The sequence below is a fragment of the Aspergillus karnatakaensis genome, assembly GCF_047715665.1.
Source record: "Aspergillus karnatakaensis strain CBS 102800 unplaced genomic scaffold BJY04scaffold_63, whole genome shotgun sequence".
Taxonomy (NCBI): domain Eukaryota; kingdom Fungi; phylum Ascomycota; class Eurotiomycetes; order Eurotiales; family Aspergillaceae; genus Aspergillus; species Aspergillus karnatakaensis.
In genome coordinates, this window is record NW_027395775.1 from 154488 (window position 1) to 171409 (window position 16922).

The window sequence follows — 16922 nt, forward strand, 5'->3', positions numbered from 1 at the left end:
ATTTGATTCGATGGTGAGACACCCCCTCTCCTGAGGCGAGTTTGCGCTGACTTTATCAGCTTCTTTGCGGGAGCTATTCTGATGCGGCTGGTACATCAGAGATCGGATCTTCATGATCTGCTGCCGGCTGATTGGGAGGATATTCATGATATTCAAGTTCGCTTTGAGCGGGATGCTGCCCATCTGAGTCCGACAATCGCCGAAGACATGCGGATTCTACGAAGATTGGACTATATCTCTCAGAATAATGTCCTTCATTCAAGTGGTTAAATCATACGGTCTATATGCATTGCCCAGAACACTTTAGCCCTACCGATACAAGGGTGTACCTATATTGCTGTTTGCTGACCTCAGACTGCGACAACCGTGAATCGACCTGCTTTCCTGTCTGTCGCCGGCCGATCAACTGCAAAAGTAGCCGCCACTCCATCATCGCGCGAGTGTTTCGCTGCGATGACTTTGAAAGCTGCACCGCCGTCCACAACCCATTCGTGTCGCTTGTCGTCCCAGTACGCGACACTAACCCAGTCGAGGGTTGCCGATGCTGTCACAGTCTCGCCCGGCTGCACCGTGACCTTATCCCAGCCCTTCAGCTCGCGCTTCGGACGAGTCAGCCGAGAAGCTGTCTTTGGCGAGACATAAAATTGTACGATCTCCTTTCCAGCGAGGTTCGAAGTGTTTGTCACATCTACCTGAACTTGAATGCTTCCGGATCCATCCTCTGAAAACTGCAGCTGCGTTGAACTGACTTTGGCGTTGGAGTACTCGAATGTGCTGTACGACCCGCCGTATCCGAAGGGGAACAGAGGTTCGATGTGTAGCCGATCCCACCATCGGTAGCCCGCGAAGATTCCTTCCCCATAAACAACACGATCGTTATTCCCGGGGTAATCCAGTGAGGATGGGTTCTGCTCGTAGACCTTGGGGAACGTGATGGGCAATTTGCCGCAGGGATTCACTTTACCAAGGAGCACGTCGCTGAGGGCGTTCGCGTGCTCTTGTCCCTGGTACCATGCCTGAATTACACCCTGCACTTGGTCAAGCCAGGGCATTGCAATCGGAGAGCCCGTTTGGTTCACCACGACAGTGTTCTGATTGACCCGCGAGACGTTGGAAATCAGAGTGTCCGACTCCCCGGGTAGGTTCATTGACACCATGTCGCTTGTCTCAGACTCCCACTCGCGATCCTTTCCGACCATCAGGATAACCAAGTCGCTCTGTTCCGCCAAATCGACGGCCTCCTTCATGAGATCCTTAGTGTTTTCCTCCAGGAATCCGATTCTTCCGCCGTCCTGGATTTCCTCTCGGAGAAGGTCACCGGTGAATGAGAACTCATACGGCTCTGGCTCGCGGCTGACTGAATCGAGGACGAGCTCGTACTCTTTCCCGGCTTCGAGGTAGACCTGAACGCGTTCCTCGGGTGAGCCGTAGCTCATGAATAGCGGCGACTTGGGCGACCACCAACGTCTCGGAATATCGAGAATGACCTTGCCGTCGAGTATAAGTCGACCTGGACCGCAAGACGACAGAGAGAACCAGTGGTTTCCTGTGGTCTTGGGGGTAAGGATTGTGCGACCTCTGTAGGAGTACCGTTCGCCAGTGGTGAGAGTGTCTGGAAGCGTGTCATAGCAGACGAGGATGGAGCTTTTGCGGTGTTCCTCATAGATAGCTTCACCTTCGTGTGTCATATTCGCCCAAAAAGACAGAACCCACCCGGACTCGCCGGTCACAGGGTTCTTCATTACGGATGGGTCCATGAGTGGAATGTAGCGGTGGCTCAGCATTCCAGGGGCGTGGACAACCTCTGCTTCGATGCCGCTTTCTTCGACCGCTTGTTTGATCGCGTTGTATGGGATAGTTTTGTAGTGTGGTGCGAGGTCAGAGCTGCCACCACCCGACTGAACTGCTTTTCCGGCATTGGGACCAATGACGGCAATACGCATCCCTTTGCAGATCTGGAGAGGAAGAATATTTTTGTCATTCTTGAGGAGAACAATTCCTATCTCAGGTTAGATTGTGCTGTGGTTGATGGTTCTAGATAAGGAACAAACCTTCAGCGGCGCAGCGGCGCATGATAGCTCGGTGTTCAGGCAGGTCAACGGCTTCCTCCTTAGGCTCTTTCCACTCTGGGATCTTGCTCTTTCCAACTCTATGCAGCAGCTTGAGCATCCTGGTCGCACACTCGTCAATTCGAGCTTCACTGATTAGACCCTGCTTGTGTGCTTCGATCAGATGCTTCCCTCTCCGCTTCACGGGCCCGGGCATCTCCAAGTCTAGTCTGTCGTGCATGGTCAGTTTGAAGTCTATGAAAACATTGAGAACAGCCTACCCATGCTCCACTGAAGGAACAATAGTATTGGTTCCAAACCAGTCACTCATCGCAACCCCATCCCACCCCCACTCCTCCCTCAAGATGTCGCGCAACAAATGTTTGTTTGCTGAACAGTATTCTCCATTAACTCTGTTGTACGCCGTCATGAGCGACCACGGGTTACTCTCCCGAATGGCAATCTCAAAAGGCTGGGTGTGGATTTCGCGCAGAGCACGCTCAGAGATCCTCGCATCGACGAAGAACCGGCGGAACTCCTGGTCATTTGCTGCATAGTGCTTGGGACACGTTGCGATTCCGGCTTCTTGAATCTTTTTGATGTAGCGCGCGGCGAGCTTTCCACTTAAGAAGGGGTCTTCACTGTAGGCCTCGAAGTTGCGTCCACCGAGGGGAGTTCTGGGAATGCAAACTGCAGGAGAATATGACATTAGCACCGCCTGCAAGAACAGAGGAAATATATACCTGTAGGACCAAGCAGGACATCGATACTCTTACTGTGACACTCGGTAATCAGGATCTTGCTGATCTCGTCGATCATGCTGGGATCCCAAGTGCTGGCCAGCGAAACACTGCAACATGTTAGGATTATGTTCTCTCATCAGCCAGGGAGACTAAAATACCCTGACGGCAGTGATGCAGCCGTTGTTCCATCAGTGAACTGGCCCCCACGGACACCAACCGGTCCGTCTGAAGTCTTCATCTGAGAGATGCCAACGCGAGGAATAGAATTGGTACGCCACATATCAGCGCCAGCAAGCAGCTTCACCTTCTCCTCCAGTGTCAACTGCGGAAGGATGCTGGAGGCATATTCGTCTGCGCTCATGCTGGCAATTGGGTGTTCTGACGCGTCGCCCATTTTGTCAAATGGAGATGAGAAAAAGAATGAGGTGCAGCATGCAGTAGAAGCGGGGAACAGGTCTTCTTATCGTCGCGATAGTCCCCAGAAATGTACCCCATTGTCTTTGGTTGTGATCGTCACTCATACATGACCGGAGATCGGACCGCTGTCCGCTGGAGTTGGAGTCGACCGCAGCCAAGTCCGTCTCCCCGCGGCGCTAAACAGGAAGAATTTGGTTTACCATGAACTAGGGTGGAAATTTCAGCCAGTCGCGGCGCCGAGGAAGTCTCGACGCTTGCAGGACCCTCGAGACCATGTGGAGGATGTCTGCCCCAGATTCCCCGTCCTCGTCGTGCCATCCTGATTCCCCCATGCTATACCCCCGATTTCCGAGGGAAGACTGCTACTCCGGTGGCGTACCATGGCCCGGTCGACTCATCTCAACTGTATAAATACCGTCTGCCAGTGTCCCTACCGGGATGAAAACGTACTCGTTCCTTTCAGTATCCCTCGCGCGCTGTTTGTATCCCTCTTGAGATTACACCCTGGCAATTGGCAATCATGCCGTCCAACACTGTCGATGCACGGCCGGATAGGTCGGTTGCTCAGATTCTAGAGGCAGAAAAGGATCAGGGATGGCATATGTCTCCTTCGCTTGTCCGTCTGTACAGCCTTCTGGTCCCTGCTTGTCTCATGATCTGTGTGACGAACGGCTACGACAGCTCCCTGCTCAATGGATTGCAGTCAGGTAAGAGGCCTCTGGGGCAAACGAGTCATTGTTCTACAGCTAACGCCATTGAACTACAGTGCCAAAATGGCAAGAGTACTTTGACCATCCCAGCGGTGCGATCCTCGGCTTCATGTCAGCCTCTTACCCTCTCGGTGCCATCCTGTCCACGCCATTCTCCGCCCTCATCTCCGATCGCTACGGTCGTCGATGGTCTATCCTCAGTGGCAGTGTTATTATGATTGCCGGGGTGGCCATCCAGACTGCCTCGAATAGCTTGGCCCCTTTTCTCGTCTCCCGCATCGTCGTTGGCTTCGGCATTACACTGGCCCTTACGGCAGGACCTGTCCTCATTTCGGAGCTGGTTCACCCTAGCCATCGAGTGTTCGTGACCGCTTTATACGCCACGACCTTCTACATTGGGTCCCTCCTTTGTGCCTGGGTGGTGTATGGTACTCTGGATATGCCCAGTTCGTGGTCCTGGCGAACGCCCACGCTCCTTCAGGGCCTCCCAGCCGTGTTCCAGGTGGCATTTATTTGGCTGCTCCCTGAGTCTCCCAGGTGGCTCATCCATAAAGGCCGTGATCAAGAGGCCCTCGAGATATTGGTTCAGTATCATGCGAACGGTGACCGCCACGATGAACTTGTTGTCGCCGAATACTACGAGATCCGCGAGGCCCTGCGCGCAGAGAAGGAGATTGAAGGCAACAATCTGAAGCTGTTCTTCGCTACTCCTGGAAACCGCCGCCGTTTGCTGATCATCGTCATCCTTGCCGTGGCAGGGCAGTGGTCTGGTAACGGCCTCGTCTCGTATTACCTGACGAAGATTCTGCAGACGATCGGTATCACCGACCCGAAGGAACAGCTAGAGATTAATGGTGCCATCACCTGTACCAACTACGCCACCGCGGTTCTTGCGGCAGTCGCAGCAGCCAGAATCGGTCGTCGCTGGCTCTTTGTCGGTGGTGGCGTGGGCATGTGGATGACCTTCTCTGCGCTCACCATCGGAATCGCAGTATACAACGAGCTAGAGATTGACGCAGCGGGCAAGGCCGCGCTCGGATTTATCTTCATCTACTACACGACATTCAACCTGGCGCTCAACCCAACCCTGTACCTGTACCCGTCTGAAATTCTCCCGTTCAGCCTACGGGCAACAGGGATGAGCATAATGATTTTCACGAATAAGGCAGCCTTGTTCTTCAATCAGTTCGTCAACCCGATTGGCATGGATGATCTCGGGTGGAAGTACTACCTTGTTTACGTAGCTTGGTTGCTCGTCGAGGTCTTGCTCTTCTATCTGTTCTTCCCGGAGACGTATGGGAAGACTCTGGAGGCTATCGCGGAGATCTTTGATTCGCCTGCTTCCGGTGGAGCTATCACGGCTGGAGAGAAGGAGGATCAGATGAAGGCTGTGCATATGGATGGTGCCTCTCTGCACAAGGAGACGGTGTAGATCTGTAATTACCGGATTGGAGGAGGATACGGTGGGAGCAGTGGCGGAATCTGTAGATCTATGATCATGAATAAATGTACCTGCTAAGAGAATCCGTCAGGCTGTGAGCCTTGCCCATGTAGCCATCCATCGTACGGCCCGGGAAATAATGTAGATTCGGCTTTCGGCCGGCTACTCAGGGTCCCACTTGAAAAGTAATAGACCGTCTGGCCACTCGGATTGATATAAACACCGTCATAGCCAAGGACGCATGAGTAGTGTCGGCGGGGAGAGAAGGTGCTTCTCCGAAGGGCCGGGTCAATCGGCTCGCAAACAACAGTCGAGGTCATATACTCCTCCTTCCCCTCCTCATATCCCTGGATCCCATCCTATGCATCAAAGGGCCCCTATTCAGCACCCCGCTCTCTTTCATCTCTAACGGCTCTAACATTTCTATCTCCTTCTCGGGCTACCCCTGTGCCCTTCGTTCGGTATGATCACCGAACTTGGCCCCGAATCTGATAAACAGGAATCACCCACTTTCTCTCCGGGAGTGAGTTGTGATGTGAATAGTGCCATCGAGTACATACATCCGCGCTTCTATGCCACAGCCCGTCATCCATCCCGATATGACGAGAAGTCTATACCCGACCACCATTCCATTCCCGAACCCCCGGATCTACAGCCGTACAAATCACCTCTACTATGGTCGCAACAGAGAAAGTCCGTCACAACCGTGATCGCCTGCGGCGTAACTGCCATGGCCGCATATGCTGCTGGCGAGTGCGCCCCAGCGTTCGATCAGTTACATCAAGCCTGGGGAGCTGAGAGGGTGCCGTATAATCTGAGCACGACGCTGTTTACCCTGGGATTTGCGGTTACACCGATGGTCCTCGCGCCATTTTCAGAGTCCTGGGGGCGGCGGCCGGTCTTTCTGACCAGTGGTGTTCTTTTCACTGGTAAGTACCCCTGTGGCCTGTAGTCGCCATTTTCTACAATATTGATACATGCTCGGTAGCTTGCCTTGCCGGCTGCGGGGCGAGTAACTCTCTCGCCGGGCTACTTGTCGGACGGTTCTTCTTGGGCGTGTCGGGATGTATGCTCTCTCTTTCCCAGTGCTGCTCAAGCCATGTCCATTGCTAATCACACTCATACTATAGCTTCGTTTTCGTCCATCGTCGGTGGCGTCATCAGCGATATCTACGCAGACCATGAGCGGAACGTGCCGATGGCTCTCTTCTCCGGCGCGACACTATTCGGCACTGGAATCGGTCCGTTGATGAGTAGCGTCATCGCATTTAGAACAACGTGGCGCTGGATATGCTACTCCCAGGCGATAGCGAGTGCCGGCTTTGTTGTGCTGCTCTATTTCTTCTATTCCGAGACACGGCAGGCGGTCCTTGACGAGCGAATGACTATCGCGCTCAACAGCTATATCGAGAAGTTGGAAGGAGCTGGGTATTACGGGACAGTGATGGGGCGTGAGCATCCTGTTTTCGGTGGTCGTGTTCTGCGCGTGCGCTATTCTGTCGACACGGATAACAAGTCCATGTCTATTGCGGATAAGCTGGTATTGTCTTGCTCACGGCCGTTTGGTATGTCAAGACTCCCCTCTTGATACTGGAATAACTCACTAATAGGAATCATGATAGCCTTCCTATTCACTGAACCTGTCGTTTTCTTCTTTTCTCTTTGGGTGGCCTTCAGCTGGGCTGTACTCTACCTAAACTTCGGGTCCATCCCTCTCGTCTTCTCTACCACTTGGGGTTTCAACCTGGAAGAAACCGGCGCTGTGTTCACGGGTATGGAACATCTACTCCAATATTGCGGCTGAAACTAACACCCACCCAGTCATCGCCGTCGCCGCAGTCCTCGCAACCCTCCTCAGTATATACCAGGAAAAACTCGCACTCAAATACAACCTCCTCCCCACCACCGCCGAAGCGCGTCTATACTTCGCCTGCATCGAATCTGTGTTCCTCCCAATTGGACTCTTCTGGTTTGGGTGGACCGCTCAAACTCACATCCACTGGATCGTTCCAACACTCGGTATCGGATGCGCCATCGTAGGTATCTTCTCGATCTACCTCGCGACATTTAATTACCTGGCAGATGCGTACCAAGGGTATGCCAGCTCGGCTATTGCTGCGCAGTCTTTTTGTATTCTACCGTTTCCCGGATATCTAAGCGAAGATGTACTAACATGCCATGGTTAGGTCGTAATCTCCTTGGTGGAGTGTTCCCGCTCGTTACGAATGCTATGTTTACGAATTTGCGGTATGGTCCAGCAGCGAGCTTGCTCGGTGGGATCGTATGTACTTTCTACCCTGCTGATGTTCTTTGCTGATCTTGTCTCGGCTAGGGCCTCTTGTTGACCCTCGTGCCGTGGGTGCTGGTGGCGTTTGGGCCGGCGATTAGGAAGAAGAGCAAATTTGCTCGCGGTGATGGTATCTCTGCGTAGCGATGTTAAGTCCAATACTTATAGCCTTGAGGGGTTCACATGGAACCTAGACTAGGAAATCCACCCCTCTACACTTACCTACCAACTGGTAATACACACTCTATAAAGATCATGGAAGAAAGTACATATTATTGACATAGTAAACTACATCATCCCGACCTCACTGTCTCCGGCTTCCGCAGATAGCTCTCATCCGAAAGCACCGTGATCAGCCGAATCTCATCCGTGTTGGTCGACACGGGCTTCGCTGTAGTCGTGCTGGACCGGAACGTCCCTCGTTTCTGTGACACGCCTGTCTGGAAGGTGCGGTTTGTTGTCTCGGCTGAGGAGGCAAACCACCTGGGGAGCACTCGTTTTAGCAGTGACGCGATGGCGGGCATGCAGGTGCAGATAACGCTGACATCGGCTTCGATGACGCCAAAGTAGGAGATTTCGCCGCCGTTGTCTAATTAGTTTTTGTTAGTGCTTGAGACCTCAAGGCACAGCGAATGGGACTGGATTGAGCTGAGGCGTACAGGTGATGTTGTAAGTGGTAATAGAGTGGTATAGATGGGAGAGGCGGAGGATGCCGGCGATGATGATTCTGGATAGAGCGTTAGAGGAGCTAATGTATGACGAGGTGGAATAGACTTACAGGATTCCTACAGAGAACATGCTGATGACTCTTACTTTCTTCGCTAAAGGTAGGTTGAGCTTCAGAAGCAGCGGCAGCGGAAGAACCATCACCACGACATCTAGTGCAATGTTGATTGCCGGCATTGCTCTGAACGCGTCGTAGCTCAGACACGTCCCATGCGACTCCTCGTCGAATCGGGTCCAGTAGTATGAGGCCGGTGCACAGTCAAAGGCGCTCTGAAAGACGACAGCAGCGGTGTACCCCGTGCACAGCCCGATCACAACATAGGTGACGCGTTTGAAGAGCCGAGTAGTGAAGATCCGAAGGTAGAAGAAGAGGATGGCGAGTTTGGCGACCGAGACGGAGAAGTAGAAGAATATGATGCCGATGTAGAAGATCTACTCCTGTTAACATGGATTTTTGGACAAGACTGCAGGCCAGACCTTCATCTGGGCTACTATCTCCTCTCTACTTAGCGCCCACATGTCAGTTCCCCAGCCCATCGTGGCTCCTGCTTTCTTTAGCCCTGTGTGTTGTTGATAGTGCGTCCTGCTCACCTTTGATCATCAGAGCTGTGTCGGCCATTGCTGTGACCTAGTTATCCCTTAGCCGCGTCATCGGCAAATAGCAGAGACAACGTACATATATGATAAGACCGATGATATCATCTATCCCAAACGAGTCTGTGAACGGCGACCTCCCGACGAGCCTGAGTGCGACGATTATCGTGGTTACGGCAATGAAGGCTGACCCGACGGCGATCTGTGTTGACTGGCGACTACGCGGGGCGATCTCGCAAACGGTGTTCGTAATATTCATCGCACCTAGGACATCGAATGTTAGTTCTGTCATAGGTCTTGGTCTTTGAGTTCATACGAGTATAGTCGCCCAGCTCGCATCCCTTCTCATAGCATGAGGTGATGGCACCATATTCCGGCCCGCATATGGCGAGTTTAAAGTCGCTGCAATTGCCGGATATTGAAGCTGAGAGGCAGTTGTCCTGTTGACGTTAGAATACCTTTCACGCATGGTATTCTGAGTGACTTACAGCGCATGGCGATAGTCGTTGGATAGCCTCGCAAGTCTGCGCATCCACCAAGATCGTTCTCCAGCTCAATACCAGAAGAAAGACTATTGGGTTCCACATGTTGGCGACTGAATGTGGACCGTCAAGACCATCTCCCTCGCGATGCCCCGCTTATATCACCGGCAGTGTGGGACAATGATTCATGCAATCCGCAGAAGTTCTGAAACGTGAACCCTGGCCTGGGAACTGCGGGGGTTATAACGAGAATGACAGTGTTAATCTAACTGCCGAGGGATGTTTGAACCCAACGCACAGATCGCGTGTCTTGAGAGACTTCTGCCTTGTGGACCAGTCATAATACGAGGCTATGGCAGTTCCCCTGTCATCCAAGATTAAATGCCGGGGTAACATGCGGGGAAGGAATGGTTTTATCTCTCGCTATCCAATGGGATCAAGAATTGTACGCTGAGCACGGGCAAGGGGCGAGGCTGACAGTCTAGAAGATTAAGAGCCAAAACGTGGAGATGACAGCAGCTCCTCCACCGGTCATCTGGCAGCATGGGGAGCCAGAGGATGCAAATCCCGGTCTACTATTGACGCCACGCGTAAAGAATCGCACTCATTGCCGAAATCTGGCTAGCCTCCCGGTGCTTTGCCTTGCATAAGTAAAGTATACGACTATATCACTCCTGCTCTATGAATACCACCTTGCTCCCATAATCCGTCCTGAACGAGTACTGCAGGCCGAGATTCATCAACATCGACCCTGCGTATGGCCCCTGTCCGTCCACCCGGTACAGCCCCTCTGGATCCAACCCCTGCAGCCTCACCCGGGGAAGTGCATGATTTACGACCGGCGCGAGCTGGAAAACGAATAGCACTGCCTGTTTCTCGTGTATGAACAGTGCTGCTGGCCAATTTGACTCTTCGGGGATACTCAACCGCCACATATCACCTTTCAGCACGATCGGGTTGACTTTCTCCGCTAGAGCATTCAATTCTGGAATAGCCTTCTTTTCGTCCTCTTTCAATTCAGCCGGAACGAGCTCCAGCCCGAATGAACCACACATCATGGCGACATGTGCGCGGAACGCCAGTGGTGTGGTCCGCCCGGTCTGGTGGTTGGGAACAGCAGATATATGCCCGGCCATGGAACTCGCGGGATACGCGAGAGAGCTTCCGAACTGGATGAATATGCGCTCGAGTGCGTCACTATCATCCGATATCCAGACCTGGGGGAAATACTGCAGGATTCCTGGGTCGTATCGTCCTCCCCCGGATGCACATCCCTCCCAGAGCACGTCCGGGAACTGAGTCGTCAGAGCGTCGAACACGCGGTATGCACCTGAAGGCCTCGTGAGAATTTGCTTCTCAGTATCATGAATTTGTTACCTACCCAGCAAATACGCATGGCTTGCGCTTGGTGACGGCAGCTCAGCGATTCCCCGGTTGTGATCCCACTTCACATACGTGATCTCCGCACTCTCCAAGATGTTTGAAATTGACGTGATGATATACTCTTGTACCTCTGGTAGCCCCAGGTTCAGAACTAGCTGGTTGCGCTGCTCGGTGCGCGGGTATTGACCAGCATGAAGCACCCATTCGGGATGTTCTTCATAAAGCGCCGACTTGGGATTGACCATCTCAGGCTCAATCCAAATTCCGAATCGCAATTTCTCATCGGAAGAAGAATCAGCAATCTTCAAAGAAGTCACCTTCTCCACCAAAGGCGCCAAACCCTCAGGGAAGCGATCCGGATTCGGCACCCAATCCCCCAGACCAGCGGCATCAGAGGTCCGCGGGTGGCGCTCACCAAACCACCCATCATCCATCACTAAAAGCTTGACTCCAAGTCCTGCTGACTCCTCTGCCAGTTTGACCATTCGCTCCTGGTCAATGTTGAAATACAGCCCTTCCCAGCTGTTCAGCAGTGCCGGTCGGCCCTCGGTTGCGAATTTGCTTTTGATTAGGTGCTTCCTGTATAGCCCGTGCAGTGCCCGGGACATCCCTCCCGCTCCGCTAGAAGAGTACACTGACACGCTCTCGGGTGAGGTTAGTGTTTCTCCTGGTGCGAGCGGCCAGGAGAGGTGGTTTGGGTGGAATCCGGCCGAGACGCGCGTCAGTCCTTGGGAGCCTTTTTCGACGTTGATTGCGAATGAGCCGGAGTATACTAGGGAGAAGCCCCAGGCTTCGCCTTGGGATTCGGTTGTTGAGGGGTGGACGAGGGCAATGAAGGGGTTGTGGAGGTGAGAGGAGAATCCGGTCGTGCTTCCGATACTGGGAGAAGGTTAACATGGGAGGATATTAACATTGTGGCATACATACCTTTGCACTCCATACCCAATCTTCTGCCGCTGGCGATGTGCCTCTCTCGCCCAGTCGCCCCTGAGTCCGATGGTTTCTAGCTCCTCCGCCGGAAAATCAACACTCACGCTCGCCAATGACTCGACCGTGATGCTCTCTGTTCCCCAGTTCGTAATAGAGACGCTCCTCGCGACAGCATCGTATTTCGGAAAGATCGTGTAGCTCAGATCAGCAGCAACGTCACTATACTTGTCATGCAAATGCACCACCAGCGTGCTGGCATCATCAGCCCTTGCAAAAGTAGCAGGTAACCCCGGAAGGTCCGGCTTCCCCTCCACAACCTCATGAGACTTGTACTTGAACGCAGACACGGTATGCCCCTCCGCCTGTGTAATCCTCACAGCCGGAACGCGAAAGTCCCCTCGTCCTTGGTCCGGGAATTCACAGCGCACGCGGTCGGGCATTCCGGTCCAACCGTCTACGATCGGCTCTGGGTCATCGGGGATAGATCCTGTCACCAGCCCGCCGAAATGGTCTGAGCGGAGCTCGCCGGTTTTCTCGTCGACGTGGAAGCGGTACGAGACATTGTGGCCGTTTAGGGCGAAGCTGGTGCCGTTGATGGTTACTGTAGACGGTTAGATATTGGTGCACTAGGTGATTAAGTAGGTGTACTCACTATGTTCGGTCATTTTGATGGTGCTACAGGCAGTTGCAAGCTTGACGGTCTTTACCCCGCGAGGTGAGCTGTCGATGTATATTGCTTTTCAGATGCGCCTAACTGGAATGGGCACGGGGCGTCCTCCGCATCGCTAGACAAAATTGCAATCTCAGACCCATACTATAAGTTGGACTGGATTTGAATCCCCGGTGAGAGAATCGTACGAAATGTGTCTCCTACCAGTCGCGTGGATGATCAGCCCTCATCAAACTAAGCGTTGGCAATGGATATCCGTCACACTACCTTGCCCTGTACACGGATATATACATCTCAGCACGAACCCCAAAACCACCCCAGCACCACAGAATAGGCCACTCAAACCCTCCTCGCCCTCAGGTCCCTCCAGTTCAAAATAAAATAAACACCCAATAACATCCCCGATCCGAGGTACGGCCACACCTCCCCATCCTCACCCGTCGTATAAGCCTCAATCCCCAGCATCAAATCCACCACCAACCCCCCAACCAGCTGCAGCATCCCCGACCACGGCAATATCGGTCTCAGAAACACCGCACCGCCAAAATACGCATACATCAGGACGTGATGGAAGGTATTCAGTGCTGCAAATACGCCCCAGTGTTCAGAGCCACTGAGATAACGTATGAAGGTTAGATACGGCGTCGTGAGGTGGTGGAACCCGAAGTGCAGGGATATGGGACCCCCGGAGGCGCAGACGAGGAGGATGTCGATGAATTCGTAGAGTTTGGAGAGGTGGTAGATGTAGCGGATTTGTGAGTCGTCACCTGCAGTCTTAGTTGTTTGTAGTGTGACGGTGAGGAACATGGCGAGGGAGATTGCGGCGTAGAATCGGTTGTTGAGTTTGGCTACACTTCTGGTGAGGGGGATTGGGCCATTACGGTGGACGTAGAGGTGCAGAGTTAGCCAGGTTGTTGTTGACAACAAGGTGAAGGTTAGGAGTTCGGGGAGGGTTGTTAGGGGGACCATCTCTGTAGAGTGCATGGTCACTGGGGTGGATTGTAATGCTGAGAAGGGAGTCATAGAGAGAAAGCTTCGTGACATCAAACGAGTATATATATAGCCGTCGAACGGTGAGTCATCTGGAGATCTACCTACCTACGAAGCTCGTATTTCCCTTTCTATCATTTTGTACAGAGTCTAGTAATAAAACTGCCTGGCCAGCCCCGACCCATCGGTATCCAGCTCACCCGGCGGGCTCTGCGGCACAAGCAATGTCTGCGGACTCTTCACTTTGATATGCTGATCCACCCACGACTTCTGTCTTTGCACATTGCTTTGTGCGAACGCGACAGCTTCTACGAACTCGCGGTCCCAAAGCGCCGCACTGGCTGGCGTCAACGCCGTCAAATGGCCCTCGATATAAACCAGGAACATCTGCAGCGACTGCAGCACGATCAGTGCTTCGTAGACATCATCCGGTGGGTCTTTCATGGGAAAGAGGCTACTTCGGAGCCGCTCGCACACTTTCCGACCGTACAGTCTGCTCTCGTGGTATCGCTGGACGACGGGGTCGAGTCTGATGAGGGTATCGTGCGTGAGACGGCGCATCACCTCTAGCCCTGCTTGGATCTCGAGATCGTGAACGAGTCGCGGGATCAGGTCTTTGTAGATGTCGCGTAGCATTTCGAGGGCTTCGTGGGTGGCGCCTAGCCACATCTCCAGCCAGCGGATGTGCTTCTTGTCCCGTTCTTTGCCGGCGGTGCTTGCGTCCGTTTTGTTCTTCTCGACACTTTCAATAGCGGCACTTTGTCGTTCTGGTACTTGCGGCTGCGATTCATTCTGGACGCATTTCTCCAGGCGCACGGCGCCGGACTTAAACATTGGCTGCTTTGACACGGGGTCCCATTGCTCTGATTGTCATTAGTAGAGCCACGCCGACTCGAATTCAGCACTCTTACCTATAGTAAGCTCGTTCGCCGCGCGAGCTCTCTTATCCTGCGTATCGAAATACCCAAAATGGAAAGGAATGAACACATGGCCATCGTTGATCTCATCAATCTTCACCGGCAGCTCAACCTCCCCCCGTCGCGACCGCACAATGACCATCTCCCCGGCCGTAAGCCCGTGCTCATCGGCATCTTTCTGGGAGATAATCACGCAAGCATCCCTATCAGCATCCTGCAGCCGCTTCGATCTCCCCGTCTTAGTCCTCGTGTGAAAATGAAAGACATTCCGACCAGTCGCAAGACGCAAAGGGAACTCCTCATTCGGCTCCTCCCACGACGGCTTATAGCTAGCGGCCTTAAGAATCGCCCGACCGGCCGGATTCATCGACTCATACTGTGTCTTACTCAAAAGCGCACCAGTTTCGAGATCGTGCCCGAAACTCTCGCAGTAGTCGGTGTCTGTGAAGAATTTGCCATCGTCGAAGAGCCGTTCTTTCCCGTAGGGATACTCCTTCGTGCAGGGCCATTGGATGCCCGACCCGCCGGTTAGTTTCTCGTAGGAGAGGTCGCTGCAGTCTAGCGGGCGGCCGTAGGACATTTTCTTCCAGTGGTCAAAGACTTCCTTTGGTGTGCTCATGGGGATGAGGACGCCGCCGTCTTTGTTGCGGAATTCCATCCGGCGCGCGAAGTCGAGGAAGATGTCCAGGTCGGCTTTGGCTTCGCCGGGGGGCTCGACGGCTTTGAGGGAGAGGTGCATTGTTCGGTCGACGTTTGTGAAGCAGCCTGTCTTTTCGCCCCATTGGGCAGCGGGGAGGACGACGTCTGCGATTGCGGCGGTTTCGGTGAGGAAGATGTCTTGCACGATGAGGAAGAGGTCGGGTTTTGTGAGGAGTTCTCGCACTCGGTAGAGATGCGGGAGGCTGACGAGGGGGTTTGTGCCGGAGACCCAGAACATTTCGAGAGAGCCTCTGTCGATGTAGTTTAGCATGTTTTGGATGTGTGTTGGCTCGTTCCAGTGCGGGACTTGCAGGACGTCGATGTTCCATACGTCTGCGATCTCCTGCATGTGTTTGGGGTTCTGGTGGTTCCGGAAGCCAGGGTATTCCCCGTCGCAGCCTGTCTCTCTGTTGTTTTGGGCTGTTGGCTGGCCGTTCATCTGGAGGATGCCGCTGCCTGGCTTGCCGATGTGTCCGAGAAGGAGGTTGATGTTGTTGATCTGGCATGCAGCTGCGGTGGCTTGGTTAGATTGGTAGACGCCTTGTAGAGCGGTTGAGAGAAGACTTCCGGATGTTGCGAGTGCCTTTGCAGCTTCCTTGAGCTGATGAATCGGAACGCCGGTGATCTTCTCAACGTGCTCAGGGGTATAGTTCTTGATGACGTTCCTCAGCTCCTCCAGCCCGCACACATACTTGGAGACGTAGTGCTCATTGACCCAGCCATTCTCGAAAATCAGGTGCTGCAACCCATTTAACAAGGCGACATTCGTCCCCAGCTTCGAAGCTAAATGGATTGTTGCTTTCTTCGCTGTCTCAGACTTCCGAGGATCGACAACTATTAGCTTTGGAGGGTTTAGGCCCTCCAGTCTGTCCAAGACGCGGGCCCAGAGTACTGTCTGCGTGCTGGCCATGTTGTGTCCAACAAGGAACAAACAGTTGGTATAGTCGATGTCCGAGTATGAGCCCGGCTGTCCGTCGCTGCCGAAAGATTCGCGCATGCTGGCTGCAGCAGTTGCCGTACAGAGGCGAGTGTTTCCATCCCTGATATCGTTAACAATCGCCGAGTGAAATTGTCAAGGACATACATGTGAAGAGTGTTCAATCCAGCCTTCCCAACCATCGCGAGGACATAGTACTCCTCCAAGAACAGCTGTCCACTGGTGTAGAACCCAATGCCATGATTCGTCAATCGCGACTGGATATCTTTCGCCCGGTTGACGATCAAAGACATCGCCTCGTCCCACGATGCACGCTCCAACTTGCCATTCTTGCGAATGAGAGGGTGCGTGAGACGGTCGGGATGGCTGATTGATACCCAGCTGGATACGAATTAGCATGTTTTGACTTAGAAGATAAGCATACTGACCCGTTCAACCCCTTCGGTCCAAGTCTCCCCTTGTTGACTCGATCGACTGCCCTCCCTCGAACACCCACCACCTTGCCGTCCTTGACGCCAATGTCGAGACCACATCCATTGCTGCAGGTACAAGGTCAGCCATGATCGCCAGGAGAGGGCTAGACGTACCTGCACAGCACACAAGCGCTCTGGACCCACTTGTCGGGGGTATCAACCAGATGAGAATCACATCGCGTCGGCCATTGATGCTTGTAGGGAGTTCGGGCGCCCCAGATGTCTTTGATCGAGTCTCTGCTTTCGACGAATTCCGGCATTGGGATAGCGAGTGATGGTTCGGGGGTTTCCAAGCACGATGCTGAAGCTGAAGGTGCGGGGATGCGGGGGGTGGTGCAGGATGCGATCATGATGATGTCGGTGGTTATTTCCCAACACGGAAATCGTGAGGCTGCGCCAAGGATACAGACTTTTCTCGAGATCATTGACATCGGTCGAATTCTATTTGCTATCGAAAGAACCTACGGGAACAGCT

At 53.4% G+C, this 16922-nt stretch overlaps 7 protein-coding genes across 7 annotated transcripts; 2 read left to right on the forward strand and 5 right to left on the reverse strand.

Annotated features, from left to right (window-relative positions):
- Positions 1-350: 350 nt before the first annotated feature.
- On the reverse strand, positions 351-3185 carry BJY04DRAFT_222789 (beta-glucosidase H; the record flags this gene model as incomplete). The annotated part of the gene is made up of 5 exons (XM_073717495.1): positions 351-1999; positions 2052-2278; positions 2330-2738; positions 2792-2898; positions 2950-3185. 5 exons carry the CDS (start codon positions 3183-3185, stop codon positions 351-353), a joined length of 2628 nt encoding a protein of 875 aa, XP_073566596.1.
- A 475-nt stretch (positions 3186-3660) lies between these two features.
- Positions 3661-5397, forward strand: BJY04DRAFT_199446 (general substrate transporter). Its single transcript, XM_073712777.1, has 2 exons — positions 3661-3915; positions 3975-5397. Exons 1-2 carry the CDS (start codon positions 3729-3731, stop codon positions 5348-5350), a joined length of 1563 nt encoding a protein of 520 aa, XP_073566597.1. The 5' UTR covers positions 3661-3728; the 3' UTR covers positions 5351-5397.
- A 425-nt stretch (positions 5398-5822) lies between these two features.
- Positions 5823-7790, forward strand: BJY04DRAFT_222791 (major facilitator superfamily domain-containing protein; the record flags this gene model as incomplete). Its single annotated transcript, XM_073717496.1, has 7 exons — positions 5823-6288; positions 6348-6425; positions 6490-6924; positions 6982-7131; positions 7181-7489; positions 7546-7640; positions 7692-7790. 7 exons carry the CDS (start codon positions 5823-5825, stop codon positions 7788-7790), a joined length of 1632 nt encoding a protein of 543 aa, XP_073566598.1.
- Positions 7791-7939: 149 nt separating this feature from the next.
- Positions 7940-9553, reverse strand: BJY04DRAFT_222792 (uncharacterized protein; the record flags this gene model as incomplete). The annotated part of the gene is made up of 8 exons (XM_073717497.1): positions 7940-8235; positions 8306-8373; positions 8425-8804; positions 8850-8917; positions 8964-9000; positions 9049-9230; positions 9283-9406; positions 9455-9553. 8 exons carry the CDS (start codon positions 9551-9553, stop codon positions 7940-7942), a joined length of 1254 nt encoding a protein of 417 aa, XP_073566599.1.
- Positions 9554-10116: 563 nt separating this feature from the next.
- Positions 10117-12426, reverse strand: BJY04DRAFT_222793 (alpha-galactosidase; the record flags this gene model as incomplete). The annotated part of the gene is made up of 4 exons (XM_073717498.1): positions 10117-10778; positions 10830-11710; positions 11759-12362; positions 12414-12426. 4 exons carry the CDS (start codon positions 12424-12426, stop codon positions 10117-10119), a joined length of 2160 nt encoding a protein of 719 aa, XP_073566600.1.
- A 249-nt stretch (positions 12427-12675) lies between these two features.
- On the reverse strand, positions 12676-13441 carry BJY04DRAFT_199455 (uncharacterized protein). The gene has a single exon (XM_073712778.1). The coding sequence runs from the start codon at positions 13413-13415 to the stop codon at positions 12771-12773; it is 645 nt and encodes a 214-aa protein (XP_073566601.1). The 5' UTR covers positions 13416-13441; the 3' UTR covers positions 12676-12770.
- A 130-nt stretch (positions 13442-13571) lies between these two features.
- BJY04DRAFT_231398 (molybdopterin oxidoreductase family protein) lies at positions 13572-16707 on the reverse strand (the record flags this gene model as incomplete). The annotated part of the gene is made up of 5 exons (XM_073719525.1): positions 13572-14284; positions 14333-16077; positions 16122-16355; positions 16403-16513; positions 16562-16707. 5 exons carry the CDS (start codon positions 16705-16707, stop codon positions 13572-13574), a joined length of 2949 nt encoding a protein of 982 aa, XP_073566602.1.
- Positions 16708-16922: the final 215 nt, after the last annotated feature.

Coding starts and splice junctions, on each gene's coding strand:
- BJY04DRAFT_199455 (XM_073712778.1), bottom strand. CDS start 13,415: ATGCACTCTACAGAGATGGTCCCCCTAACAACCCTCCCCGAACTCCTA.
- BJY04DRAFT_199446 (XM_073712777.1), top strand. CDS start 3,729: ATGCCGTCCAACACTGTCGATGCACGGCCGGATAGGTCGGTTGCTCAG. Junction 3,916..3,974: donor GCTCAATGGATTGCAGTCAG/GTAAGAGGCCTC, acceptor ATTGAACTACAG/TGCCAAAATGGCAAGAGTAC.